The sequence below is a fragment of the Dermacentor silvarum genome, chromosome 9 (assembly GCF_013339745.2).
Source record: "Dermacentor silvarum isolate Dsil-2018 chromosome 9, BIME_Dsil_1.4, whole genome shotgun sequence".
NCBI lineage: Eukaryota > Metazoa > Arthropoda > Arachnida > Ixodida > Ixodidae > Dermacentor > Dermacentor silvarum.
Genome location: NC_051162.1, coordinates 145041341 through 145068225, shown reverse-complemented (window position 1 = coordinate 145068225; position 26885 = coordinate 145041341). Strand labels below are relative to the sequence as shown.

Genomic DNA, 26885 nt, shown 5'->3' with positions numbered 1-26885 from the left:
ATTGGCGTTCATATATGCTTTCAAAGGCCTCAGCCAAGGTATTCAGTATTACTGTTCAGCAGAGTAATACACAAGTTACATGTACGACATGAGTAAGCTTGCTTTTGAGAGCTTATTTAGGCAAGCAGCTTGATTTCAATCTGGTGAATGATACCTTACTCATTACTATGCTCTTTTATATATATGTAGGGTCCTTTATTTTCGAGTAAAACCCAATAATACCCGATTTTTGCACCCTGAGCAAAATTTATGAAAAACGGGTTTAAACCCAATTTCTGCCCAAGTTCTGCCCTTATTCACGTAAATAATAATGATAAATGCAGGTGTTTCAAAACTAATGAATGCTGGCTACCTTTTGAGTGAGCAGGTGGTCAAGGTATATCATATTCATATTATACAAATATAGTATGTGCCTCATTTTTGCTTAACACTCAAGTGAAAACTGACATATATAAAGAAATAATGCATTCAGTGCCGGCCGGCCTTAAACGAACAAAATGTTGCTTATTTAGTTGCCGTGTTTACTTCAAAACGACAATGAGAGTACGGGAACTTTAGTGGCAGATTTTGAGAGAATGATGTTGTTTGCCTAATTAACACGCTCATGTCATGAAATTGGCCAACTGCTAATCAAATGGTACTGAAATTCACTGTTAAAATGGCCCTATGGCACCTTTTATGAAAGGACGTGGAATGCAAGAGTATTGAAAGGCATCTTAAAAAAAAAACTTTTTGAATTTGCTTTGCGTGAGTGAAGTTAATGGCAATTAAACGCTGCCCCTGGTAGTATGCTGTTGCGGTCCTACTCTTTCCATCATTCCCACTGCGCTTAACACTGTGCTACTGTGACCCACATAGAAAGACACCACCATGCTCTGCTCATCATTTTCCTCAGCTTTGCAATCAGCATGGCTTCCGAGATGAGGTGGTACAACTAGACGGCACAACTGTCCGTCATGCTTAATCTTGATGGCCATTGCATTGGAGCAGTGACGTTTTTCACCACCACCTGGTACTACTGCCTTATCAGTGATAATATTGCTCTGTTGTTACTTTTGCAAGAGTCGCTGCTTACTATGACGTTTAAGGAAGAAAGACGAAAACATCGGAGTTGTCAGTTTGCATTGTGTGCAGTGTGATGCTTTATGTGTAGTCTGCTCACTGTCGTTGGTTTAGGTTTCTTTTGCTCACTTGCTAAGGTACAGCACACCTTAGCTTGTTCACTGCTTTGGCAGATCTTCTAGTGGACCTTATTGATGTTTTCATTTTCTCTCTTGCTTCTATTCCTGTAATTCATAATTCCTATGTCATCTGGGCTTCTTTCCGAGTCAGTTGCTAGTTTGTTTCCCAGTTTTTGTTCATCTTTTCCACTTCTAATAACAATAATACCAATAATATTTATACTGCTAAACCACAGTGCATAAGAAAATGGCAACAGCAAACCAAATAGTGCAGAAAAACGGTTTCTTACCCCTCGCCTTGAAAGACGGACCTTGCGGCTATGGCAAAGGCTAGAGCTCCAATCACGCAAATGCAGCTGTGCTAAGGTCTTCGACGTGACTTGACTGTGCTTTTGGGCATCTTGCTTATTAATTACAGGTTCATTACTTCACACGGACTACGTGGTTAGGCTAATTACTTCACACAAACTACGAGGTTAGGCTCTCACACTTGACACAGTTAAGTTCACGACCACACAAGCTATAACGTTAGTGTACCATCAGCAACGCAGTAAAGCACACACACATACATACACACACTTCGCCACAGCAAGTCAACAACAAAACGGCACAAACGAAAACATAAAAAGAAAGCCAAACTAGACAATGAGGAGTGGCAAAAAGACTTGTATTTATCCTTCCAAGCACTTCTTTTTCACCCCCACCCACCACCCACCCACTCTTCGATGAGAATGTTTTCTACTGCTAAACAAGCAACGCATCTTGGGCAGTGTAAATGTTTCTGTGAAAGAAAATTCTCCACTCCAACGAAGTATTTAAGTAGCTTGTTCCATCAATGCAAAGGTAGTCTGAAAGATGACAGAGAGCAGTGAAGAGTGTAAGGTGTGAGGATTCAGTTTTGGGTACATGCAATTGTGCAAGAAAGCAATAGCATGCTGACAAGTGATGATTTGATCAGACAATTTACAGTATTCTTTATTTTTTTTTTGAAAGAGAAACACTTCATTTTTCCGGCAGTAATCTGCACAGAATATTCAAGAAATTTGGCATTTACGAAGCAGGAGGATACGAGATGTACACAATTTTTGCCTTGCAGTGCGGCTTCGCAGCAATACAGTGTGCACTGTGGTGAAGCCACACTGCACTTCAATAGGGGAAGAGCTGCAAAGGTGGTAGTAACTGAACATTACAATACGAGGCTGCTTCTGGAGCCCTCTGTTGCTACAATGATTGTGCATGGTGGCATTTGTAAAGATTTGAGCACAGTTGCGTGCAGTTATTTGTATGGGCTATACTTGCAGATATCTTTCTTTTTTCCTCCTTTTCCAAAAGATGTTCTTCATGTGCGCGCAATTATGGCAATGTCATGGCAGCTGAAGTTCAAATAAAACAGACGAAACAAAAAATTAATTTCTTGTTGGCAAGGTAGAATTGTGGAATTCGAGAGCCCTGAAATATAACTGGCGCACGTACAATTGCAATCCACGTACTTTGATACCAGGACGTGGATTTTGGCACTGCGGACCTTTTTCTAGCTAGCAGTGGCTGAGAACATCATTATTAATTTTAAAAAAATATTATATCTATCAAGCTTGTCATCTATTTAAAAGTGTTCTGGGCCTATCTCATCGTTTAGTAAAGACAGCTGCAGTGAAAATTAAGGCAGTGGCAATTAAATGCAAGGTCTTCAACTAGCTGAAGATAGTGTGTTGCACTTTAACCATTACTAAAGCACCCATAAGTGTAACAAGAATGGCACTATCAAAAGCATCCTACATTATACAAAACAGCAAATGATCATTATTTTGTAATAGTCAATATATATATACTAGATGTATAATAATAATAATAATAATAATAATAATAATAATAATAATAATAATAATAATAATAATAATAATAATAATAATAATAATAATAATAATCTGAGCCACGCTTTGACTGTAAAATATTAGGAGTCTTTGCAACAAAGCCCCAATTTATGTTTTTTGTTTATTAGAGTGCACCTGAATTTACACTATGCTAGACAAAACAACCTCTGGACAACTGCAGCATATTAATGAAATTCATTTTAGCTGCAGAATTGTAGACATGATGCTTCAATTGTTTTACAAATTTCATGATATTTGGCATTTTACATTTTATTTTTTTTTTGTGAGAAAATTGCAGGCAGCAGTTGTGACTGCAAAAATTGTCTCGCTGGAATGTCACTGTTAGTATAAAGCAACATCTTCTCACAGCAGCCATGCTCCTTTTACAAGACGTTATAGTATAAGTCACAAGTTAATTGTATCTGTAAATGCCATCAGTGTTAAACATATTTCAGTATGTTAACTTTATGAGTGTTCAGAAGAAGCACTCTATCTGGCTTGCTCTTTCTCCAAAGCTAACTACTACAACCATAGTTCACATGTTTAAACAACTCTTAAATTTGTATTAGTTTTCACAAAGACACATTTCAGTGTGCTAACTTCGCAACCACTTCAATGCGACAGCTTATAAAGCTTTTTCCAACCAAACATATCATAGAAAAAAACAAGGTGCCCTCCCTAAAAGCTTTTGCCAATATTAACACCAAAATGGCGTCACCACGAGGCAAGTGGCAATTGAAAAACAAGGTGTGCTATGCTAAAATTAAAGCTATAGCTTCCTTAACAAACTACACAGAAAAGTCAAGTAAGGGTGCCTTCTTTTAGAGGCTTCAGCTAAATTACCACTACAGCAGCATGACCACAAAGTAGTGACTAGTAAAGACAAGCTGTGGTATGCTAAAATCAAAGCTTTAGCTTTTCCATCTAACACACTAGAAAGAAAAGCAAAAGAAAGTGTGCCCTTTTTTTAGCCACACTACCATGCAGTAGCATGACTGTAAGGGTAGTTGGCTAGCGAAAGCAAGTAGGATGTGCATGCTAAAGCAATGTCTACAGCTTCTGCATGCTAAAAGTTAGGAAACAGTGCATGCTCCGTGCTGGTGCTCGAGGGATTGCGCTCTAGTGTGGGGCAGGGCGCAATGGGCGCACCCGAAAGGTAGTTCATGCAAGCTGCAAGAAACGGAAGAGGAAGAAGAAGAAAAGAAAGAAAGAAAGACACACGTGAACACAAATGGCACTAAACAAGGAACGAGTTGCACACGAACGAGGTGCAACAACTGAAAAAGAAAGAAAAAAAAAAAACGACAAAATGCTTAGCTGTAGCACTCAACGTCGGGCGTGTAGGAAAGTTTGGGCCCGTATTCACAAAACTTTTCCCTTTCATCTAAGTGTCGTTCACAGCTGGTCATTGCCGTGCCTATTGGCTCATTATCGTGCCAATCGCTATCGTACAGCATTTACTCGATTCTACATGCCCTAGAGTGCCACAGAAAATGCAAAGCGCTCGACTGCTTTGCACTCCCTGAATTTCGTACTTCAAAAAATGCAAAATGCAAAACCCTTGGTTGCGCCCTCATAAGAATTATAAGTGATAGTGAACTCAAGGACACTCATCGTTGTGGTCCATGACTGGGAGGTGGGATTCGAGATTGGTGGGATGAGATCTGGACACCACCTAATAGCGGTTTGGTTTCGTACTCGATTTTTATGCGCGTGTCATGTCTCAGTTAATTTTTCTAGGAAAAAAAAGTGCACATTGGAATCAAGTTAATACAGTTAGTGGTAGTCTCCTGGAGTGATTGCACTTATGTAAAAAAAAAGTTTTGCAATAGGGCCCCTGCAGGTTTTGTTGTAAACAAAATTATTTATAATGAATCTCTATACAATTAAGACCAACAGAAAGCCGAGTTGGTACAGATTTGCAATTTGAAACGTTAGGCCGATGTCTAACCTTTCAAACCATGCATTGCCACGAATAATAAATTAATGGCGATGAATCATCATCATCACAAATAAATAATGAGCCAGAGGGCAACTATGGCAGAAGTAGGAAGGAAGAAAGCCTCAGTTCGGCCCTCATTTTCTGACGAAGTTTGTTTTCATTCGAAAGTAAACTAGTCCCCTTGTTGAAACGGTGATGCTGGATTGAGACATCTTCCCTCCCGAGTTCTTCCACAGTTTCTTCAAACACAGCTATCCGTCTACAATGTAGTTCTTCGTTATGTGCAAGTAATAAATACTTACATAACCTGCCAAGCGAAGCAGTTCCTGTGCCATTTTTGAAAAGCAACCACTTTTTATCACAGTGCTTTACCTTGTGTAAAACAAAAAAATGATTTTATATTGTCTATTTTAGGTATTTTTTTTTTTTTGCAGGCTTTCACTGGCAGGTGCAGCTTCTGAGTTTATACCACTGAACCCAAGTCATCTGTGAGCTTAAAAAAACAAATTCCTAGAACAAAATTCCTAGGTGCAAAGAACATGCTTCAGTTTAATCTAATTTAAACAGGCTAATGCTGTATAACGTGGTGGATGTAAAGAAGTAAACTCGAAAATAATTTGGTGCTAACCCTCAAAGCAAACAGTGGCAGGTAATATAGTTTGGTAGCAGCAGGTGTACTTGCTTGTGCAACCGGTTATCCAAATACTCGGCATCCATTTTTTTTAAATGAGGCTATCACAAGTTGCTATCATTGTAGTACCTTTCAAGCACTTGTCATTTGTATCTCATTCACCGCCCAACAGGGTTAGGACTATTCGCGGTGGAAATGACAATTGGAGGTTAATGCCATAATCAACCGCATTGCTCTCCTGAAAGTAGATGGCATGTGCTAAACAACATGAAGATGAATGAATGTGCATGTAATATTTACTGAATGGCACAATACTTGCTAAAAATCCGTGCCCTCACTTTCACACTGAGTTTCACACCAAGTTCTAAGATACCTCTCACCACCAACCTGATAGGCCAAATGCAACAAAGTTTTGTTGGACAGCGTAAAAAGTCTAGTTTAAGATTGTGTAGATAAAGCAGCATTCACGCAAACTGTTACGTTCAATATATGAGTGGATGCATCACGAAGAGGTTGCAAAGATAAATATTTCTGATACCGAAATTTAAAAAATGCCAACATTATCACTAACAGTGAAAGACACAGAACTTGATACATCGAGACTCAGTGTCCGCATGGGCATATAAACGCAATAAACACGTACGAGAGTCAGTGTATTACTCAGAGATTAGGTGGTTCCCGATGCGCACTGAGGATCTTGAAGCCCCAAGCTCTGGAATCTGCACATATCCGCTAACCACCTTAGCATTGTACACCAAGGCGTTATTTAAAGACTGGTAACTTTAAGATTAGACGTTTACCAGCCCTGCAACTTCGCTAAGGCAGCTTCCATGGCATATACTACTCATTTATAGCTAATTTAGCAAAAGTGAAATTTCGGTGCAGTGTGCCTTTGACATTCTTTTTGCTGCGTACAAGGGTAGAAAGCAAAACAAACACAATGACGTATCGGGTAGCCATTTTTTTTTTCTTTGTCACCCCTTAAGGCACAAACTGTTAATAGATGCCCCTTGACTCACCATCAGAGAGCACTTCAGGAGGACTGTACTCCTCGTCGCTGTCCACATCGTGACTCGTTGCATCTTCATCGCCAGTTTCAGTTTCCGTCTCATCTTCTTCATCCTCTTCTTCCTCTTCGCCTTCGTCGTAGTCTTCTTCCCCTGCACAGCACAGAACAAGAGGGTGTTGTCGTGGTGCATTGGAATTGAGTGTTTTGAACAGTTTCGGGTTCAGAGGCCGAGTGGGACGCCCAAGGCGGCAACGTCAAAGCGCTGATGGCGGAGCCTGGTCCCCTGCCTATAAGTGCCCGTGCATACAAGGCATAAACGGAACCCAGTTCTACGTGGGTCTTGGATTGTGTGCTGTTCTTACTCGCCTGTCGTCAACTGCCACCTTCAGGCACGCTTCCCCTCGTTGTATGGTGGCGTCTCCACCACCCATGTCGTGGATGACGGACACCACAGTTGTGTCACACAATGAACAGCCATCAAAAATGTATCGTGTTAATGAAAGTTCAATGTAACAGCGGACTCTGGTTAAAAAGCCACTGACACATGTTTTCAAAGATTAGGAACTACAGCACATTTTTCTTGCATGTAAAGGGATGACACTTAACCAGTGCGAAGATTTTTATCAGATGTTTTAATTTGATACTGAAGTTGATTTCGAAATGCCAGGCCTGGCGTCATTCACATTATCACAATGTCATGACACTGTGCAAGATTCGCCAACTTTCTGCAGCAGTAAGGCTAGGTACCACGACATCGGCCATAAAGAAAAATAAACAAACAGCATGCTGCACGCATTTATTCTGGCTGTGTTTACATGCGGATAACCGCACCGATTGCTGGAACGAAACAAGCCAGTGTATTATGACGTCATGACGCATACATCTCCTAGTTATCGGAACAGAATGTGGCTTCTAGAAATAAGGGTTATAGTAAATTATTCAGGGCGACCCTCATGCTTGTTAGACAGTAGAACCTCGTTGATGCGATTAAGTTTCGTACAATTTCTCGGTGCCAAAGTTTGCGATTGAGAATACAAAAAAATGACTCAATACAGTTACAATTCTGTTTTACCGGTCAATGCGTGACCCCACTAGTGAGTCACCAGGGAGATGTGCTCCTCGGAAACTTTCTCAAGGTGCAGAGAGATAGCGCGACGACACGTCAAACCAGAAGCAACAAGATCTTTTCTTCTCATTCGGTTTCTAGCAAAGATGTCACTTGCGCACTGCAGCAAAGCCCTGAACAGCAGTACAGGGGGAATGATAGCCACGACCCACCCATGACCCATGTCGCAGGAAACATGTTAAGCCATCAATTTAGAATTTAGTGTTCGTTTTAGGCTTGGATACAACATCGGGGCGCAAAACAAGAGTGACCAAAAGCAGCTGGCGTGACGGCCGTCACGAGCAACAAACCTTCTGTGCTCGTCTCCTCATCGTCCTCGTCGCTCTCTTCCTCGTCGTCTGCTCCGGGTGACCTTGTGGGGCTCCGGGGCAACGCGACGCCGTTGCCAACCTCGTCTTGAACACCGGTGGCCACGTCCAGGGAAGAGGCGTGCTTGCGCTGCCAGGTCTCGGCCATGTGCCGCGTGTCGTCCAGATTCAACGAGTGCTCGATCTCCTCCACTAGGCTCTCCGATTCGGAGCCCTCGTCGGAGCTGCACGTTAGAGAGAAGAACCCTTTTAATGAGATGCTAAAGCAGTAATTCTGGCAGAAACCATCCCAGGATGATTGTTGACATTAATGCGGTTAGCACTGAAGAAATGTAGTGACGCACCGCATTGCCACCGCTGAAATTCATTCTGTATCAGGCGTGCACTTCAGCTGGGTTCCTCTCTCTTGCTTCCCTCTCAATACGCTGTGCGATCTAGGCACATGTCTGAATAGTATATATGATGCAGGTTCGATTCTACCCAGCAGCGAAAAAATCTTAAATGCTTTTTTTTGTCATTGAACAGCGGCACGTACCTAGTGGCGCATACCGAGTGAACCAAGTTGGCCTGAAATAGGTTAGATGCAAACAAACCGGAAAGGAAGTGGGTTAAAGAATGATAATTGCATTAACACTAAATCAATTTAGACTAATGAAGTATCCTTCAAAACTGCAGTTTGATTGTGTGGAGAGGTTGATTACTAGAAGAAATAGAAACCGAAATTTCCTATTTTTTACGATTTCGTGCCAACGCTGCAGCACTAGTATGCCAATGTGATGTCGTGGATTTCAACGTATGTTCTCGTACTTGGGAAGTTGTGGCGCAGTAGAAGTTCTCGAAACTTGCTATGTTCAGTGTTGACCTCTTTCAGGATACAATGTCGCCTAGTTCTACTTATAACAAATTGACTAGGCACAATTAGACACTAAAAATTCATGGCATTGCAGATTTTGACAGCTTCAAAGTGGTGTCGGCACTAATCTCTCATTTTTATTTGATTTTCTGGCTTTCCAAGCCTCCTCCCACAGCAAGAGTGGCGGTTTTGGTATTGTAGAAATGCAATTTATTAATACAGATAAGTTATTTTTCTCTTAAGTGACTCCTTAAAGGCCAACTGCAATTAAACTTTGCATCGTGTAAAGAAAAATATTGGTAGCGATAGTGTACAGCTACAGAGGAGGCTCAGTACAACTATTTATGAGCAAAATGTGAACAGGTGCATCAGAAAAAAACTAGCAAAAATCCATTGTTTTCTGCAATACTGGAGGAATCCCCACAATTACAGATCGCAGGAAGTTGCACAGAACCCAGACTTGGCTTTACTAGAACTGATGTGCGATGCGTGTGGCTGCACTTACAAGACATTTTGCATATTTTAATGGAAAAAATATTGCAACAGCTCGCATTGCACCACATGTAATTGTGTTTACAGCATATTGGTGAAGCCTTTGTAGTGCAATTAAACAGACACAAACACAAGAGGACCGGATACCACAGGTGCTGGACTCACAACTGCTTTACTGCACTCCCCTAACTGACAAAAAAAAAAAAAAAGAAAAAGAAAAATCTTGCTTAAAAACAAACAGATAGAAGAGTGTCTGACTTAATTCGTGCCTCTCTTCCTGATATGGAAAGCCTCCAAAAGTTTGCGTGCAGTAGTTTCTTTGCTTCTGCTGATAATAAAAAATCGCTTGTTGCTACACCAGGAAAGCAAGAAATTTAAGCAATACTTGTGGTTACGAGCCTCGTCAGTCGAGCATGAAATCCCTACAGCTACCATGCCTCGATTAGAATCATCTTTCACAGTCTACTGGTTGGATAAATGCTTTGAATTTCTCACACATAAAAATAGAATGCGGAGGTGTAATTCTGGAGCCGAAATATAAAAAATATTTTTTAAAAGAAAAAAAAAAAAAACAATTTTTCGACCTGCATCTCCCCATTGGGCACATTACGTATGTCTGTTTCACCATCTACATGTTGTTTGTCTGCTTCTAAACAACACAAACACACTTATACCTATACCCAAGCTATCTCTTAATAAGTACAGGGGAATATGGGCAGACCAAGTTTGCAGCCTAAATGGTTTAACCAAACCCAACAACCTAAGCTAGCTTCACAGCAATGACTGCACAGTACCTGTAGTCCGAGTACTCGTCGTCGCTGGTAGGCACTTCGACAGCACCGAGGTTCTTCTGGGCAAGCTCCTCCTCCTCGAGCTCGCTTGTGAGCAGCTCGTCCTCGGAGAGCAGCTCCAGCGTGTTCTCAAACTCCACCCGTTCGGGCGTGCTGTCCACGTCTACCAGCGTGGCCATCTCTTCGGCCGATAGCTGGCGTGGGGTCTTGTAAGTCTTGGGCTGCACATATGCGCAGCCACAAAAACAGAAAAGAGGTTTTCATCGTTACACTGCTTGTGAGTGCCTAGCAAGTCAACGGTTCACTTGCATAAATTAGGGCTCATTCACAAACTTTTCTTTGAATTAGAAGTGGAGTTTACAAAGTTGAATAAGGTAGGGTCCCAAACCAGGGTTCTCTCCACAATGGGCGGCGGGGGAAATGCCGCCCACCCCTCCGGTTTGCCACCCACTCCTCTGAGGGGGGACTCTGCAACTAGCATGGTCGATTTGTTCAAATTTTAAAATTCTTTTTTTTTGCCAGCAATCTTCAGGTGTTCTTTTATCCCGTGCGGAAATATTACAAAGAAAAGTGAAGCAGAAGCCAAGAAAATTGGCTGCCAACAAAAAATCGGGTAGGAAATTGGGCGTTGGGAGGCGTCCTTCGCACCGCAGAGTTAGCGACTTTTCGTTGTCACAATGACACCACTCTGGAACCCTTGCAAAGCGGAGAGATCAAAGATTCTAGCCGCAGTGCCATATTTCGGCGAGCAAAAATAAAAGCAACGGAAGTGAGCGAGAATAAGAAAATGTAGTGTTGTGATTTGTTACTGCTTACACATGAACACTGTCTTACCACTGTCGTTGAAAAGTGTACAATCATTGCATTTTACTGGTGCTAACATATGGAGCAGAAACTTGGAGGTTAACAAAGAAGCCCGAGAACAAGTTAAGGACCACACAAAGAGCGATGGAACGAAAAATCTTAGGACTAACGTTAAGAGACAGGAAGAGAGCGGTGTGGATCAGAGAACAAACGGGGATGGCCGATATTCTTGTTGAGATTAAGCAGAAGAAATGGAGCTGGGCAGGCCATGTAATGCGTAGGATGGATAACCGGTGGACCATTAGGGTTACAGAATGGATACCAAGAGAAGGGACGCGCAGTCGAGGTCGGCAGAAAACCAGATGGGGTGATGAAGTTGGGAAATTTGCAGGCGCAAGTTGGAATACGATAGCGCAAGACAGGGGTAATTGGAGATCGCAGAGAGAGGCCTTCGTCCTGCAGTGGACATAAAATATAGGCTGATGATGATGATGGTGATCATGACACATGAACAGAGGACACGACGCAGATTTCAATCGCCAGCGTGTGTTTTGCTTAGTTGCGTGTGTAATGCCCTCATCGCAAAATGTGCACAAGTATACATGTTTAGTGAACAAAGGAATGATGTGGAAATCTGCAAGGTGGAGAAAGTTTCATAAAAAGTGGAACAACCCTTTTTGCTATTACATAACTTCAAGCACCTGAGGTTTATAACAAGCCTTATAAATTGAAACACACTAATGCAGCAGAACTGATAGCTGGGCGAGTTGGTACGTATTCATAGTGAAATATTTAGCGCGCACAATAGACAAGGACACAGTGAAGGGGGACACACGAGCGCTTACTCACAATTGTTTATTTTCGGAAAGAAACAGAACATAAATACACCAGCTATCTGCACTGAGCACGTGCAACAAGAGTCATCAGTATATACAGAAACTTGTTCTGTATATACTGGGCGTCATGTTAATCTGTTTTTCCTCTGTTTCTGTATATACTGATAACTCTTGTTGCACATGCTCAGTGCAGATAGGTGGTGTATTTATGTTCTGTTTCTTTCCGAAAATAAACAGTTGTGAGTAAGCGCTTGTGTGTCCCCCTTCACTGTGTCCTTGTCTATTGTGAGCGCTAAATATTTCTCACTATGAACACACTAATGCCTTTGTATTAAGCTCCTATAGAAGTGCAGCCACGGAGGCTGGGAATCAAAGCTGTGGCCTCATGGTCAGCAGCAGGATGTAGCCGCTGAGCCACCACGAGAGGTACAGTCAGTGTAAAAAGTTCGTGGGCCACGCGATCTGAGAAAAAGCTGAACATTTTTGCAGCCTAGGCACACAGCCTGGTATTCAAATTTCCAGCACTCGGTCTTAATTAGTCACGAAGCAGAGAGCGAGTTACCTTCAGAGAGCAGAGAGTGCAAACAGTTACTTGAGCGCGTTGAATGCCATTTAAAGATTCCTGGTATTACCACAAAGCCCACTGCCCTTGTAGCACAGATTCAGTCCTTAGTGCTCGAACAATTAGATAAGAAGCGTGGACACCACTTACAAGCATTCATTGATGGCACTGTTAACATGGAACGAGATGCTATCACTTCGTCTTTCGTGATACCGTCCCTGGGAGCCTCGTGGGCTACGCAACTTGAGTGGGTTATTTTACAACAGTTGGCGAAAGTAGTCGCAATTGAAACTGCCCTTGCAGAAATTAAATCTTGCTCAGTACAACCAGTAGTGATATTATCGAACTGCAAGCCAGCACTCCAGCTACTGCAGCGAGGATTCCTGCAAGACAATTACCTATAGCAGTCTTTATGCAGCTTCAAGCAGCTATGCCAGTTTAGGATTTCCCTAGACTTAAAGCGACTTTCACATGCCAAGCATTAACGTACAGGCAGACAATGAGAGTACCTCAAAACATCCAGCGACTATCAAAGACAAATACCACGAACAAGTTTCACTCCTTGTGGATCTCACTGCACCAGTTCTTCATGACCAAGGGACTCAGCCAATCAAGCCTCCTTACTACGCCGTATTCACACCTGGCCAGCACAAACGCCAGCATGGTGGCACAAGATAGGACTGCCACCGTCACTACCATGTTTGCTTTGCTATGCTCATGGCAATATGAAGCATTACTTGCTGAATGCCCAGAATTCGTGGAAGGGTGCAAGGATCTCCTTGAGAGACTCAAACATAGAGTTCCAGTCCCTCAAGCTCCCTGCGCTACCGTGGAGGACTTAATCTCCCTGCAAAGACACTGAAATTTCAGGAGAGAGGTGTTTCACCTCCTTATGAAGTTTATTATACCGATCTATTCAGTCAGTATTGACATTTAGCAAGCAATGATAAACATCAGCAATCATTTCATGCAGTAGATACTCTCATTGGGTGCGTGTTGAACTTGTGGAGTGGTAGCATTCTACATCCTTACAATCATCTTGCTCTGTCTTGGTAGTGTTAGACCTGCTTATGCTGCAATTAACTCTGTGGCAAGTTTATCCCTGCACTTTAAAAGGAAATACTTGGGCGGGAGAATTGCCGGCATGCCTCCCTCCGCGAGGCCAGATCTGCTCATAGCTAGCACCACCAATCTCCTCCTTCGAGCTTATACTAACATATGCGAACAACATAGTGTTGTACAGTTTTACGGGTTACCACTCACAAACTGTTAGAAAATTCAACATTTTCTCAGATCTCATGGCGCGTAAACTTTCGACACCAACTGTGCTCAGTGGACTGCACGGTGTGATCAGTACTGCTTAAATTCTCTGGTTTGCTACCTCCGGAGTTCCAACTGCACCATTTTGCATTTGTCGATCCACCAATGCGGCTGACCAACTGGCCCGAACCAATCAAACCAACTAGACCAAAGCGGGATTGAGCCGTCCCCATCCGAGAGAGCTGGGAGGCTTCCCTGCTCGGCTGCTCTACCTTAGAGAGCCAAAGAGCTCTCGTGGCTAGGGCCCGAGTTGCCGCAGAAGTCACAGGGATTCCGGACTAGGGACCGCCTAGAATTTGTAAGAGGGCTAGCCCTTAAGGCCAGATGCCACTCTCTCCTGTAAATAGCCTTCAATAAATGTTTTCCACCACCACCACCGTCCCCTTATATCACCTGAAATGTTACGACTCCAGCATCAGTTCCTGCCGGAGGTGACCGGACTTCCTCCATCTTTGTGGGGTCCTCCATGCCCTCTCCGGCTCCACCGTGGGGAGGGGATGGGCTACGCCTCCGGTGCAGCGTGCTGTTGGTGTCCTCCGTGCTGGCTGGCTTGGCGGGCATAAGTGATGGTGGCTCGGGATTGGCTGACAGGAAGGCCTGCTTGCGCTTCATCATCTCCTGCCATCGCTGGCTTGGCCTCTCCATGCGGAAATGCGCCGTACAGTAGAACTTGCCTGCGTGCCAGCGTCCAACAAATGGTCCTCACATTTGCGCACTGTCCTTTGTATAGCAAACAAATGTGTAGACCAAAAAAAAAAAGCAACTTCTGGTAACTATGCTGTGACAGCAGCACTTGAGAACTTGCAATTAGGGCGCACAACAAACGAAGGAAAAGAGGGGGGGGGAGGGGAGGTGGGAGGTCAAGCATCTATCAACTGAGCATGCATGTTCAGCAGGCAAGATGAGATCGCACAAGATGTCTCGTAAAATACAGCGTTGTCCTGTCTCACATTTCACACATGTCTCGGCAATGAATGCGTCCCATGCATGAACTGTCATACATAACCTGGATGTTGTACAACAAGTGATACGAGCTAAAGCGTTACATGTAGCTGCCATGACAAGACATTCCATCACACTACAGTCTGCAGCTAAGATATAATGATGTGTTATCAAAGTGACACATCATTCACCACACATTCTTATTTAGGTGAATCTGAAAAATTTTGTAGTGCATGTCAACCTGTCAAGCTGTTTTGACTGAGTGGTGCACCGAGACTTGTCACAGGTGTTGTCCCACGGCACAATGCACCAGCTAGTAGTCCTTTTCAAGCAAAGTAAGGCATGTTGTACTCAATCTCTGTAAAGGCAAGCCCATGGTTTTCTATTTTGACTGCAATGCCACAGTGGCTGTGTGCTAGGTGCATGATTAAACAGGACTCTGCCCGTGCTATCAATGGGATCAGCTGGCCGTAAACAGGTTATAAGTGTGGCACTGAATCGACCAGAGGGCATCACTACAGAATCACGGCCTAGATCAGTCAAAGGAGCTCCGTCAGTTACAGCCTAGCCCACTTATAACAACCCCGCCTAAAGCGAGCTCTTGCACACTACAAACAGTTCGTTCCTCATCAACCCAAAAAAATCTTGCATAAAGCGTACAAAGAGTGTTCCACACGTTATTGAATTCTTGCCACACCAGTTTAGTTAGAATGAATGCAAAGCAACACACACACAGGAAGCCTTGCTACCAAACCCACCCAGAGTATGGTAGTACAAATTGTTAGACACACAGGGGAGAGTGCTAGTCAAGACGGTTGGGGCTGCTTTTGAATTCGAGGTGGCCTACCTGGTGCGGCTGATGTTTCAGTGCCTACTGCCTCCTGAGGAACAGTTTGGCCGTCTGCACACATTAGACTTCGTTTTTCTTTTTGCTGGCTCTACAGCAGCTTCCAATTATTTTGTTTGCTCTTTTATTATTTTTCAAAGCAGTCTTCAAAGGCAATGTTTGCTCACTGTGACTTACGCTGGCAGTTGCCTTTTTTTTGTATAGTACCAAGATTCAAGATGTGGGAGGTAGTCTTAAACTCAATGATAATGTTTAAAATACAAGTAGCACCATCGACACATCACACCAGATGCCATATCACTGTGCTTTGTATGGCATCTTGGCTGCAGTGCAACATCATGTACAGTTGCCGACCGATAATTCGGACTCAACAGGGACCACCTAATAGTCTGAATAATCAGGAGTCTGAAATACTTAGTTACCCAGAAAGTACGTGGATTTGTTCCACAAGTGGCCAAAAATAAAGCTTGTCAATGCGCTGCTGCATGCACATGTGCTTGCTTACGACCTGGTCAGTCTGCATTTGGACCATTTTCATGTTGTTGCTAAAGTAGATGGAAGTACAGGCAACACATGGCGCCGAATTTATATCCCCTGGCAACTTAAACAGAGTTTGAACATTTGAAATGATCGTGGGTTTCTTAGCAACGGTCACTGTCTGACACTTCCCGCACTTCGCTGCCCTCGTCCGTGTGACATAGAGGGTGAAGTTGGCGCCACTTAAGTAGCTCAACAATTCTGAACGACAAAAATCAAGCTTGCCCAGGATTGTGTCGCTATTTAGCATGAACAAACGCTGGGCAAGCGAAACACGCATTGCTTGCACGACAAACCGCAAATTCAGCCTTACGGTGGTTAGTGGCTAGGCTTGGACAGTCCCATCACATGGGCTTGGCCGGTGACTACTGGATCGACTAGGCATCACTAATTTTGGTTCTGAGGAGGCACCAGCGATATGATCGGCGACCATGCTAGTGATGTATCAAAACAAAAATACCACTCTTTCTACTAAACTTGGTGGCCGAATTAGCATGCAGTTGGGCAGGCAGAATTCGAATTACCAGGACATGCTGTAAGGTGTCGGAAATTTCGGTTGTTCCTATACATTAGATCTATGGGGCCAGTGCTGGTGTTACGAAGTTCTTTGTACAATCGAGCATGTCCGAATTGCCGGCATTCGAATTATCAATCGGCGACTGTATGGACTGCTGACAAATCTGGCAAATTGCATGGGTTGACGCCCGGAACAGATGCTAGTTTGTGATTTCTCGCACTAAATGTCACATGCATCATTGTTGAGATTCAAGTAGTATCACTGCACCAGCTATCAGTTTACATGTTTATGACCGTAACACACAACAGCGCACAGGTGTGCAAAGTGGTGCATGTTGCACCCAGTGCTTGAATCCTCCACCTGATCACATCACGTACATCAATGCCAGCAGCCAGTGCTAGATATATTTTGCAAGTTCACAATGCTCTAGTGACATCTAAGCAACGACACGTGAGGCTGTGGTACTAAACATGATTATAAATGAACTGCTCTACATAATTTCTTGTACAAGAGCTATGCCGTTAGCAGCAAGACACAAACAGCATTCATAGCACACAAGTGAAAAAAAACAAAAAAGAATGCTTACCCTTGAAAGCAATGGTGCTGTCGTAGGCATAGTTACCCAGCCGAAGGCTGCACTGACAGAACTCGCACCGAAAGCAGTTCCGGTGGAAGAACAGCCCCTCAGCGCTCAACCTCTCCATGAGGTACACACGCTTGTGGCAGAAGCAACAAATCTCACTCACAGAACCACCAACACCACCACCAACAACACCAACGCCACCAACACCACCAACACCATCATCACCACTATCTGTCAACTTAGTAGTCGTAGGTGTGGGGGCTGGCTGTTTAGAAGTCGGTGCGGACTTGGCTGTTGGCACGGCTGGTTGCGTAATTGGTGGCTTCTTGAGTGGGGGTGTTTTCGCACCGTCTGCTGAGTCACTTCGATATAAAACTACTGGTGGTGGCGGAGGAGGCCTTTTCTCCCTAAGGCCCGTCTGAGCGTCGAGGACATTGGCAATGTAGTCCGCCATGGCAGCCACCCTGTTAGCTCCTCGCTTTCCGACGTCGAGCGATCCTTCCTTCAACTGCCGGTCCAACTGCTGCAACCTCTCGTCAATGTGTGTGAAGCGGGCACGGTCGGTTTCCGTCTCCTTTCCGTCCGCCTTGAGCCGCGCGTCCATGACATTGCGCTTGCTCTCGAAGATGTCCCGCAGGATCTGTGGCTTCTCAGGCTCGACTTTCGGCTCCTTCTGTCGCTTCTGCTGCTGCCTGAGTCGTTCCTCCAGCATCTTGACGTTCCACTCGTCCTTGCCGATGCGGCCGACCTTGGGCTCCCGCTTTTTGACAGGGACGGGCTTGCCGATGGAGTTGAGCTGCTCCTGGAGCTGCTCCACCGCTGTCCGCGGTATCTTCCCCGTGACTGAGCTGCTCTCGTCCTCCGTCGCGGACGAAACATGCCCGCTCCGACGGCCTCGGCTCCCTCGAGACGACGGCCTGTAGTCCTTGCCGAGTTGTTCTTGGAGAGCATGCATTCGTTTGCCAAAGGATTCCTTGTCCATGGCTGACAGAATCTTGTGGTACTGTTCTAACGTAGCTGCATCGCCGCCGGCCACGATGTCCGCAACTCGGTCCCGGGTCCGCCGACTTCTGGTGATGGAGACCCTGCTTCTGCGCTGGCCCTCACTGCGGTCTTTGACTGGTTCGTGGTCGTTCGACGACTTTCGCTTGCTCGCTGGTCTCTGGGAGGAAGTGAGCTTGGCAAGTAGGTTTAGTGGCGAGGTTGGTGGTGGCTGGTTCTCCTCGATGAGTTTGCTGACCTTGTAAGCGGGGCGACCCTGGGGGATCTCGCGTCGGAAGGTCTCGTAGATCTGGGAGATGTACGACACCATGGTCAGCTTGTCGGGCACGGCACAGTCGGCCATCTCCTGGCCGGTCATGACCGGCGGGATGCCGTACTCGCGCTCCAGGATGTCGAAGGCCTGCAGTGGAAAGCAAAGATTCGTTGCTGTGACCCCTATCACAAGCATCCTTTTTCGTTCATGTCTGAACGCACTAAGCCAGCTGTTATCAGCAAAAGAAAGGACTTAGAAAACGCTTAGTACGTCAGCAGTACAGTCAAACTTCGATATAGCGAAGTTGTGCTTGCAGCGAAAAAATCGCGAATTTCGTTAATTCGAGGTTTTGAAGTTCTGGCAGCAAAAATAATTTCATAAATTCCCAGAACAATTCTGATGGATGCTAACTTGTCAGTAAGCACTTATGAACAAATCGCAAGAAGGCTGGGATCATAATAGCATGGTTATAAGCACTAGCATGTGTGCAGCAGATCGCGATGCATTGGCGTGGCTCACGGTGTCCAAGATTTGCGTGTTTTGCCTCGCGCGGCACCGTAAATCTTGGATGCCATGGCTGACCGTGCTTAGTGCCCGCAGCTGTTATCCAATGGCGCCTACAAGGAGATGTGCGTGCTAGGGGGAGAGGGCAAATAGGCGCATGTCTCCTAGTTTACCAACGCAACAAATGGCGCAGTGGTGTTTACTGCACACAGTGTCCCGCCGCATGCGCGCTTCGATGGCATTTTTGCCACTCAAACTTTTAATGCGGAAGGAGGCTTCCAAATAACTTTCAACTCTGCTGCCATTTTTATGCATTTCTTTTTTGCTAGATTTACCAGCCAGTACTGGCTGGTAAAAGAACACATTTGAAAAGGCCTAAAACTTTGTTAAATCGAAACCATGTTATGCAATTACTTCATAAATAGCAAAAAAAGAAGTTTTCAATGGAACTAACATTGGAAAATGAAAATAGTTTGTTACATCGCAAATTTCATTAAATCGAGGTTTGTTATATTGAGATTTGACTGTACTTGTTTCTATGAACCAATTTTGGTTTCATAGTCAGGTGGTACGTACATCATAATGTCATGATTCATTGGCCCCTTCAACTTTTGCAATGACTGGGGCAGCTGCACACATGTGCAACCAGAAGAAACACGCGCAGCATTCTTGTTAATTTTCTTTATAAGCAACATCATCATAGCTAGCCAGAAGCTACACAACCAGCAAATTTGTTCTGCGTCATGACGTAGGATAATGTTCATGATGCAAGGTCCGGCACTTGCGAGACCAACTTTAGCATCAAACTAAAATATTTTATGTTTCCTAAAACTCACACTTGATAAGTGTGATCCCTTTAGGTGTGAGAGGCGTATGGTAAAGAGTTTCTACAACTTCGAAAATATGTGCCAACAATCTTTTAATGCCAAAGATGTACCGAACTGACCTGTTGGTTGTTTGCAGCCACGTCAGCAGTCGACATGTCGTCCAAGTCGATGAGGTCCGGCCGATATCGGTGCAGGATGGCACACAGTGCCAGGCCGTCCTTCCACGAGGAAGTCATGTTCTCGATCTTTATCTTACTGTACAGCGCCACTTGCCTCTGACACCACGAAAGAAGCGCGTCTGGATGGATGATGGATTCTGCACAAGGGTTAGCGACGAAAGAGAGAGCAAGCGTGCCCCGAGATTTGTGTCACCAAGAACAAAAATCCGACAGAATCTAGCTATGACAATTTTTAAGTCATACGAGACCACCTGCACAGCACACATATTGTACTCAACTGCCATTACAGCCGACTGAACGGAGCGTGACAGTGCGTCTGTTTCACTTCGTTGCTCGTAAGGGCTACATTTCTTAAATTCCACGGTCATCATATTGAGGCCAGATAGACAGACGAAAGTAGAGCAGGGTAGCAAAAACAATGCTCTTGCATTTAAAACCTTGCCCCAAGATGAGGCTCCTGTGTAAGAAGTGTGAGCTTTAAGACAAGCAGCACTACAGAAATGTACGGTGGCTTGCACACATCATGACTTCAAAGGTATTTACTGCACCTTAACCCTCAGCGGCACTGCACCTAAAACTGTGGAGCGCTCAGATATATTAGGAGTACAGACAGCGTGAGCAGGCAGGGACAGTGCACCATCCTGTCCGCAATTTCGTGTCAACTAGTCCAAGAACATGTGTCAGATGTATTAACCCTTTAAGAGCTATGCCTGAGTAAGTACATTCGCCTGGTCGCAGAGGCATACCACCGGCCATGCCAGAGATTCTTCAGTCAACGTGTAACATTTGTGGACGGGTTGCACCATCTACTCAAGTGTTGATCAAGGTAAAATTTTATAACAGGCACTGTTTTTATACGACAAATAGTACAACAAAGCTGAAAGACTTGGTGTTGCTTGCATCGCTTGTTTTCTGACATGGAAGACTGCCACAATAAGCCGACGCATGGACGAAGTAGAACCAATAAAGCAATAACAAGGTTTGACGTTGCACTGAAGTGCCTCAGACGGTGTACTAATAATATGCGGAGGTGCATGCTAATGTGATGCAGCAGAAGCAGCTCCCCAGGAGCTATGCTAGGCATCTCACAACACTGGCGTTTTGAGCGTTGCAAGCGTCGCACCTTGGTGCTGCGCGAGATGAGACTAACGAAAAACCGTCGACTTTTGTAGCTTGAAGTGTACTTCTCATTTCGCTCAGACCACTGTACGCAAACAGATTCTCAGCAGGCACGCTACCGTTTTTACGCACTATGCTCATGCCAACAGCGGTAGGCGGAACGCTGCCCTGACTTCACTGCGAGCCAAGCCAAGTGAATGTACTGTCACATTCTGCTCAATCAGCTTCACTGCAAAGCTGATTGAGCAGAATGTGAGGGTGCATCCACTTGGTTTTTGTCATTTTTGCAGCCGAATGGACTGCATGCCTGTGGTGTCTCCGGAGACTTTCTAACGTGCCAAGCGTGGGCCACAGGCGTGCCGTGAATGCTGTGACAGCACGCCGCCACCACCGCTGCCGACAATGGTGCAAACGCACCTCGAAAGTCCATACACTAATTGCTATCACAATAAAAACATTAGATGCACGTTAAGATGTGGGGATGAGTTAGAGACAGGTAACTACAGTATGAGGAGAACCTAAGGCTCCTATCTCATTTTTAAAATGCCTCAGGTGTTCACCAACCTCTGCGCCGCCGCTTGCGCTGCATGTCGCTGAGTAGCCGCGGACCTGGGGGCGGCAGCTTGATTTCTATATCAGTGCGGCACAGGGGGCGCACCTGCGACGGCAGCACCGTCTGCAGGTTCAGGTTAGGGTACCGCGAGCTTGGGTTGAGGCTGTACTCGGCCATGTCCTTGCTCAGGTTCTCGGGTGTTGTTTGAGCCAGCAGTCGGTAGATTGACTCTCGCTCGGCAAGAACCTGAGAGAGGCAGGAAAGAGTTTGTAAAGCAAAGTATATTCACATTACGTGGACACAGAACAGAAATAGTGGCCTAGAAGTTGGCGATAAATAAAAAAAACACGAACGAGAAGTTTCAGTTTCCACATAGAAACCTTGTTGGACTGATAAAGAGGAACTCTGACTGAACAGCTGTGGTGAAATAACAAAAAAATGTGTTTCATCCTCCCCATGCAGGGGTCCTGTGTGGCTTCTGCATCAAATAATACAGAGCACTCACCAAACAGCTGTGACTAAAGAATAAAAACAATGTTTCAGCTTTCACATAGAAAGATTCTGTGCAACTTCGTTGGCAATAAAGGTATCCAAGAAGGGAGACCCGAAACTTGTCAAACCGAGATGCTTTAAAAGTATCCCAAATGGCCCCAGGTAGCCTGTCAACCTTGCCAACAGATGTACATGCAACATACTATCTTAGGTTGCAAAAGCCACATTCTCCTTTTAGTCATGTATAAGCCACACCTAAGAAAATTTGCATCCACACTGGCAGGAAAAAATAATAGAGAGAAAAGCAAGCACATTTATGCAGCCTTTCGTAAGCATATACCAAAGCAACAAAGCAACAGCATCCACTGTGAGCTCCAATGTGCTGCCTCCGTCTACTCAAACCTCAGCCAAATGTTTCCCAATTGAACTGACAATGTATTAAAACCACCGTGAGCATCTAGCTCTTACCAGTTCCTTATGGTGATCATTTACAAATACTGGAAGTCCTCAGCAGATGCACGAATGAAACTTTTGCAATTGCTTGACCTTTATAAGCTCCTCATGACTTTAAATCTTAATCAGACAACTTTCATGATGTATACCAGTAGTTACACATGCTTTTCTTCTACTCCAGCAATTTTTCACCCAATCATCTTGTTTAGTACTCCCATAGGAACTGTTTAAACACTGCCCATCCCACTAGACTTTGAATTTGCCATGCCACACACCGTACGAACAAAGCAGCTGGTGTTGTAAGAGTGTGGCTCCAGGTAGTTTGTGTGTTGCATGGCAACAGCAAGCGTTTAACACAAAGCACAAATCACACTCACATGCAGTGGAGAATCCCTGTTGGCCGCCCATGAGCGAATCATCCAGGCTGCGTCCAGGGAGCTCAGGAAACCCCGAGCACAACCCGATCCCGTGGGCCAGAAAGGCTGTAGCACAAGTCAGAAAACAAAGCTCATTAACAATGTCAGATGCGTCAGAAAGCTTTGGATTTTGGTACACAATAGCAGGGAAGCAATGGTTTATGGTATACCAGTCTTGACTATCACGGAGCTAACTAAAAAAAAAGTAAGCCTTTGATGTGAACAAAATCAATTGTATGTTGTTTTAGCAGCCTACTTTCGGAGAAAGTGAACTTTGAAAATTTTTCAACCGTATGTAATGCACACTGGTGACCCCACCTAGGAATATGAAACACATTTTTTTACCACTGTTATTACAATTAGTACCTCTGAAGTCAATGCTGGGAATGGAATGCTGCCGCAGAAGTTAGAAACCTTGAAGTACTGACCTCGCTCGTGCACACTAAAGGCCCGAGGATTTAAAGAAGGTAAGGTCTTTATACTTTAACTGTCCATTTGATTGCTTTGTCCTTTGAAACTATGATGGCTGGCCTAAATCAGCGATTCAGCAATTCACTCATATCAGCTACTGCCACTGCTGACTGTAGTTGAAATAGCATGCACAAACCTCCAGAAGACTGTCGCCGACAAGCCCCTGAAGAAGCCAGTGGCCGTGCCGTTCGAGAAGACGACTGGCATTGTCTGCTGCGTACATGGAGGTGAAGTCAAACATGGCCACGTCCGGCTGACCGTAGTGGTTGACGGCAAATTCTAGGCATGGCAGTGCATAGCCCGTGGCAAAGTCAGCAGCGTCCCTCGCGTACTCTTTCAGGGCACTTCGGTCCACGTTGTCGGGTGACAGTAGCCGTGCAGTGTCGCTGTAGTCCTGTCAAGGCAAAGAATGTGACATTGGATTAACTTTCCGTAAACAGCCCCGGCAAATGAGCCACATTATAAACTGATCGCAAGCAAGGCAACGAAGTGTTGCAAACGCAAGTGAACTGCTGCTACAGTGGTTAAAAAATATTGACGTGGCATAATAGCACAAAGACAAATGGAAAAAACAGATGTGGATCCCACACAGCACCAGAGGGTTTTAGAACAGGGGTCGCAAGGACTGAAGCCGGATGAGCTTTGGATGTAGAGTTGAACACATAATAACGAAGTCACATCTGAATACGAATATACCTTTGTTATGTCCAACACAGTCAAACCTCGATATAACGAACACGGGTATATAACAAATTATCGGATAAAACGAAGTAAACATAAAGCTTTCTCACTGATATCAGTGTGTGGTGAATATATGCTTATAACGAATATCGAATATAACGAAGGTATTTTAGTGGCAGATCCGAGTTCGCTATAACGAGGTTTAACTGTACTTGTTCTGAGCATATATTTGTTATATGCCAATATCGGTGAGAAGTACTTTAGATTTACTTTATTATATCCAATATTTTGTTAAATCCTGTTCATTATATGAAGGTCTGACAACCAAAATCTGGCTATGCAAAAACAGTGCATTTCAGAACAGGGCTCTGTGGTGATGCCTTGTGCATTGTGCTTGCAGCATCACAGTGGCTAAAAGCCAAACATATGAAAAAGTGCCATACAAAAGGAATTTAATGCTGTGTTTATGCCCGTCTCACAGTTAGAATCAATTCTGAGTATTAACATACACAAATGAAAACACCAGCTGGTTTGCAATGTTTCGTATGTAGGTTCATTTCCATGTGGTTGACTTAACAATGACAAAACCTTCCCATTTTTGGCCCGTGAGTCCTTAGAATTGACAATTGGGCTGCTCGGTCCTCCTTCTTGTCATTCACTGCGTAGCGAGGGTCTCGACTTCGGCAGGTTTGATGCCTTCAGGTAACATGCAAAGGTTTATTGGTCAGCCGAACTATGCTTGTCCATGGCATTGCTACAAAATGATAAGTACTGCTCATGAGTCGAGCTCGTCCTTGGCCATTCTGACGAGAAACACATGGACGCGAACAGAGCTTGACCAAGGGACGGAAGGGACTAGGCAACAAACCTGCACCAACCTTAACAAAGTGCTCCCTGCACTCTCGTTGCATGTCATCTACAAACAAGAGTGCATCTTGACAACAAGAAAGAGTTTAGAAAAAAAAAATGCCCTTCTTACGTTGATGATGACTCCCCGTTCCAGCAGGCTCTGCTTCTTGGCAGTCATCACAAAGTAGTGCGTGTCGTCCTTATAGTACACAATGTTCTCCAGGTCAATACCTGTGGTCTCTTTCATATCCTGAAAGAAACACAGCATATTAAAACATATTTAAAACCTCTCATAGCAGAAAGAAGAAATGTGATAAGAGCTTCAGCATGCAGTTGCCCAGCTAACATAAGGGTGGCTCCTGAAAGCAGAAGTTTGAGTGCTACAGCTGTGTCCTTTCAGAACAGGTCCTACGTAACAAAATAAATAACACCCTGCTATGTAGTAGAAAGGGCACATTGCATTGGCTCTTGCGAGTACGAGAATCACAATCAACAGGTAGGACAGTAGGGCAGCACATGTCCTGTTCGTTCTCTCGTCTTGTTTTCCTGTCCTGTTGCATTGCCTAAATCAACTGTGAAGAGAAAGAGTATGCACTGGCTCTCGTGAGTATGAGGATCACGATCAATAGATAGGACAGCAAGAGAGCGCACGTCCTGTTCGTTCCCTCGTTTTGTCTTCCTGTCCTGTCGCATTGCCTAAACCAGCTGCGAAGAGAAAGAGTAATGCTGGGCTCACCTGAAAGAACCTCTGGTTGAAGATGAAGGCCACCCCTGAGATTTCCTGTACACGTGCTTCTTCCAGAGTGTGCCGGTTCATGAAGTTGGCGGTGATGGCGATGGCAAGCTTGCCCCGGAACTCCCTCCGGTTGAACCCTGTTACCCGCAGGACAGTGAATTAGGGCGCAGGTGGCGAAACCGTACCGAGGGATGACACGTTGAGAACTCCAAAGCTTTAGTTCAAGCTGGGGCGAGTTTGTAGGGCGTTTTTAAGGAGGTCAGCACAAACACCGCATGACAAAAAATAAATACTGCAAACAAGCACATAACTGCCGTTTGTGTGTGCTTACCTCTTCCTGTCTTTGTGCTGCTTGCACATTGCCTTGTAAAAATTCAAAGCTTAATTTCATCAAGATAACTAGTGACAGTCTTAAGTTCTCAGATTCGCAGACTTGTAGTTAGTACACAGTGGAATCACCATTCCACTACATCATTTTTGGTGTTGTTTAATTCGAAATTGGGCATGTTTCTTGAATGTTTAGCCTGTTGCTACAGAGCTGCGATGAACAGTGTGATTCTAAGTTTCAAACAGTCTACTGGACTCAATCTTATAGTTCAGTTCTGCTATAGTGAAATTCAAAGGACATGCAAATAATTTTGTACAGCAGAACTTTTTTCTTAAAAGAAAAATGAAGAAAAGAGGGAATGATGGCAGATTGAAGTACCCGTAAAGACAACCTTTATTTACAGATATCAGGACTCACAGCTTCTTAATATTTGAAGTTTCCTTTACTATTACAACGATTACAACGATGGTACATGCTCACTTCAATAATATGATGGTTTACTTCAGACACAGTGAGCACGCAGCAGCAAACATAGAACAGCAGAGAGTGACAGCATTGTTTGCAGGTCACAGTGACTTTACTATCGCTGGTTTTGTCTGCTTAAGGACCTTGTCTGGATAAACTCACTAGAAGCAAGTGTGCCTCTGGTATATGGCATCTTGCGCTGCCGGAAAAAAAAGCGGGACGCAGGTACGATCACAATTTATTTTTTTACTTGAATTTACTGCTCCATCTTTCAACTCCTTTCTTAACTTGTTTTTTTGGCAAACAGAACTTATTTCTCATAAAAGTTGATGCAACACCTGCAAAATCAATGAACCAGCCCAAATTGGTAAACTTTATCGAAAAATTCAGGAGAGTTGCCAGGGA

At 44.4% G+C, this 26885-nt stretch overlaps 1 protein-coding gene across 1 annotated transcript in view; it reads right to left on the bottom strand.

Moving 5' to 3' along the window:
- Positions 1 to 26885, bottom strand: part of LOC119464482 (F-actin-monooxygenase MICAL3-like) — an 81762-nt gene that overhangs the window by 32628 nt on the left and 22249 nt on the right. Inside the window, 11 exon segments of the mRNA XM_049656044.1 lie at positions 6645 to 6785; positions 8051 to 8292; positions 10208 to 10425; positions 14120 to 14400; positions 17156 to 18554; positions 19858 to 20054; positions 21601 to 21835; positions 22912 to 23016; positions 23558 to 23815; positions 25082 to 25201; positions 25688 to 25824. Coding sequence (XP_049512001.1) covers positions 6645 to 6785; positions 8051 to 8292; positions 10208 to 10425; positions 14120 to 14400; positions 17156 to 18554; positions 19858 to 20054; positions 21601 to 21835; positions 22912 to 23016; positions 23558 to 23815; positions 25082 to 25201; positions 25688 to 25824 — 3333 coding nt within the window.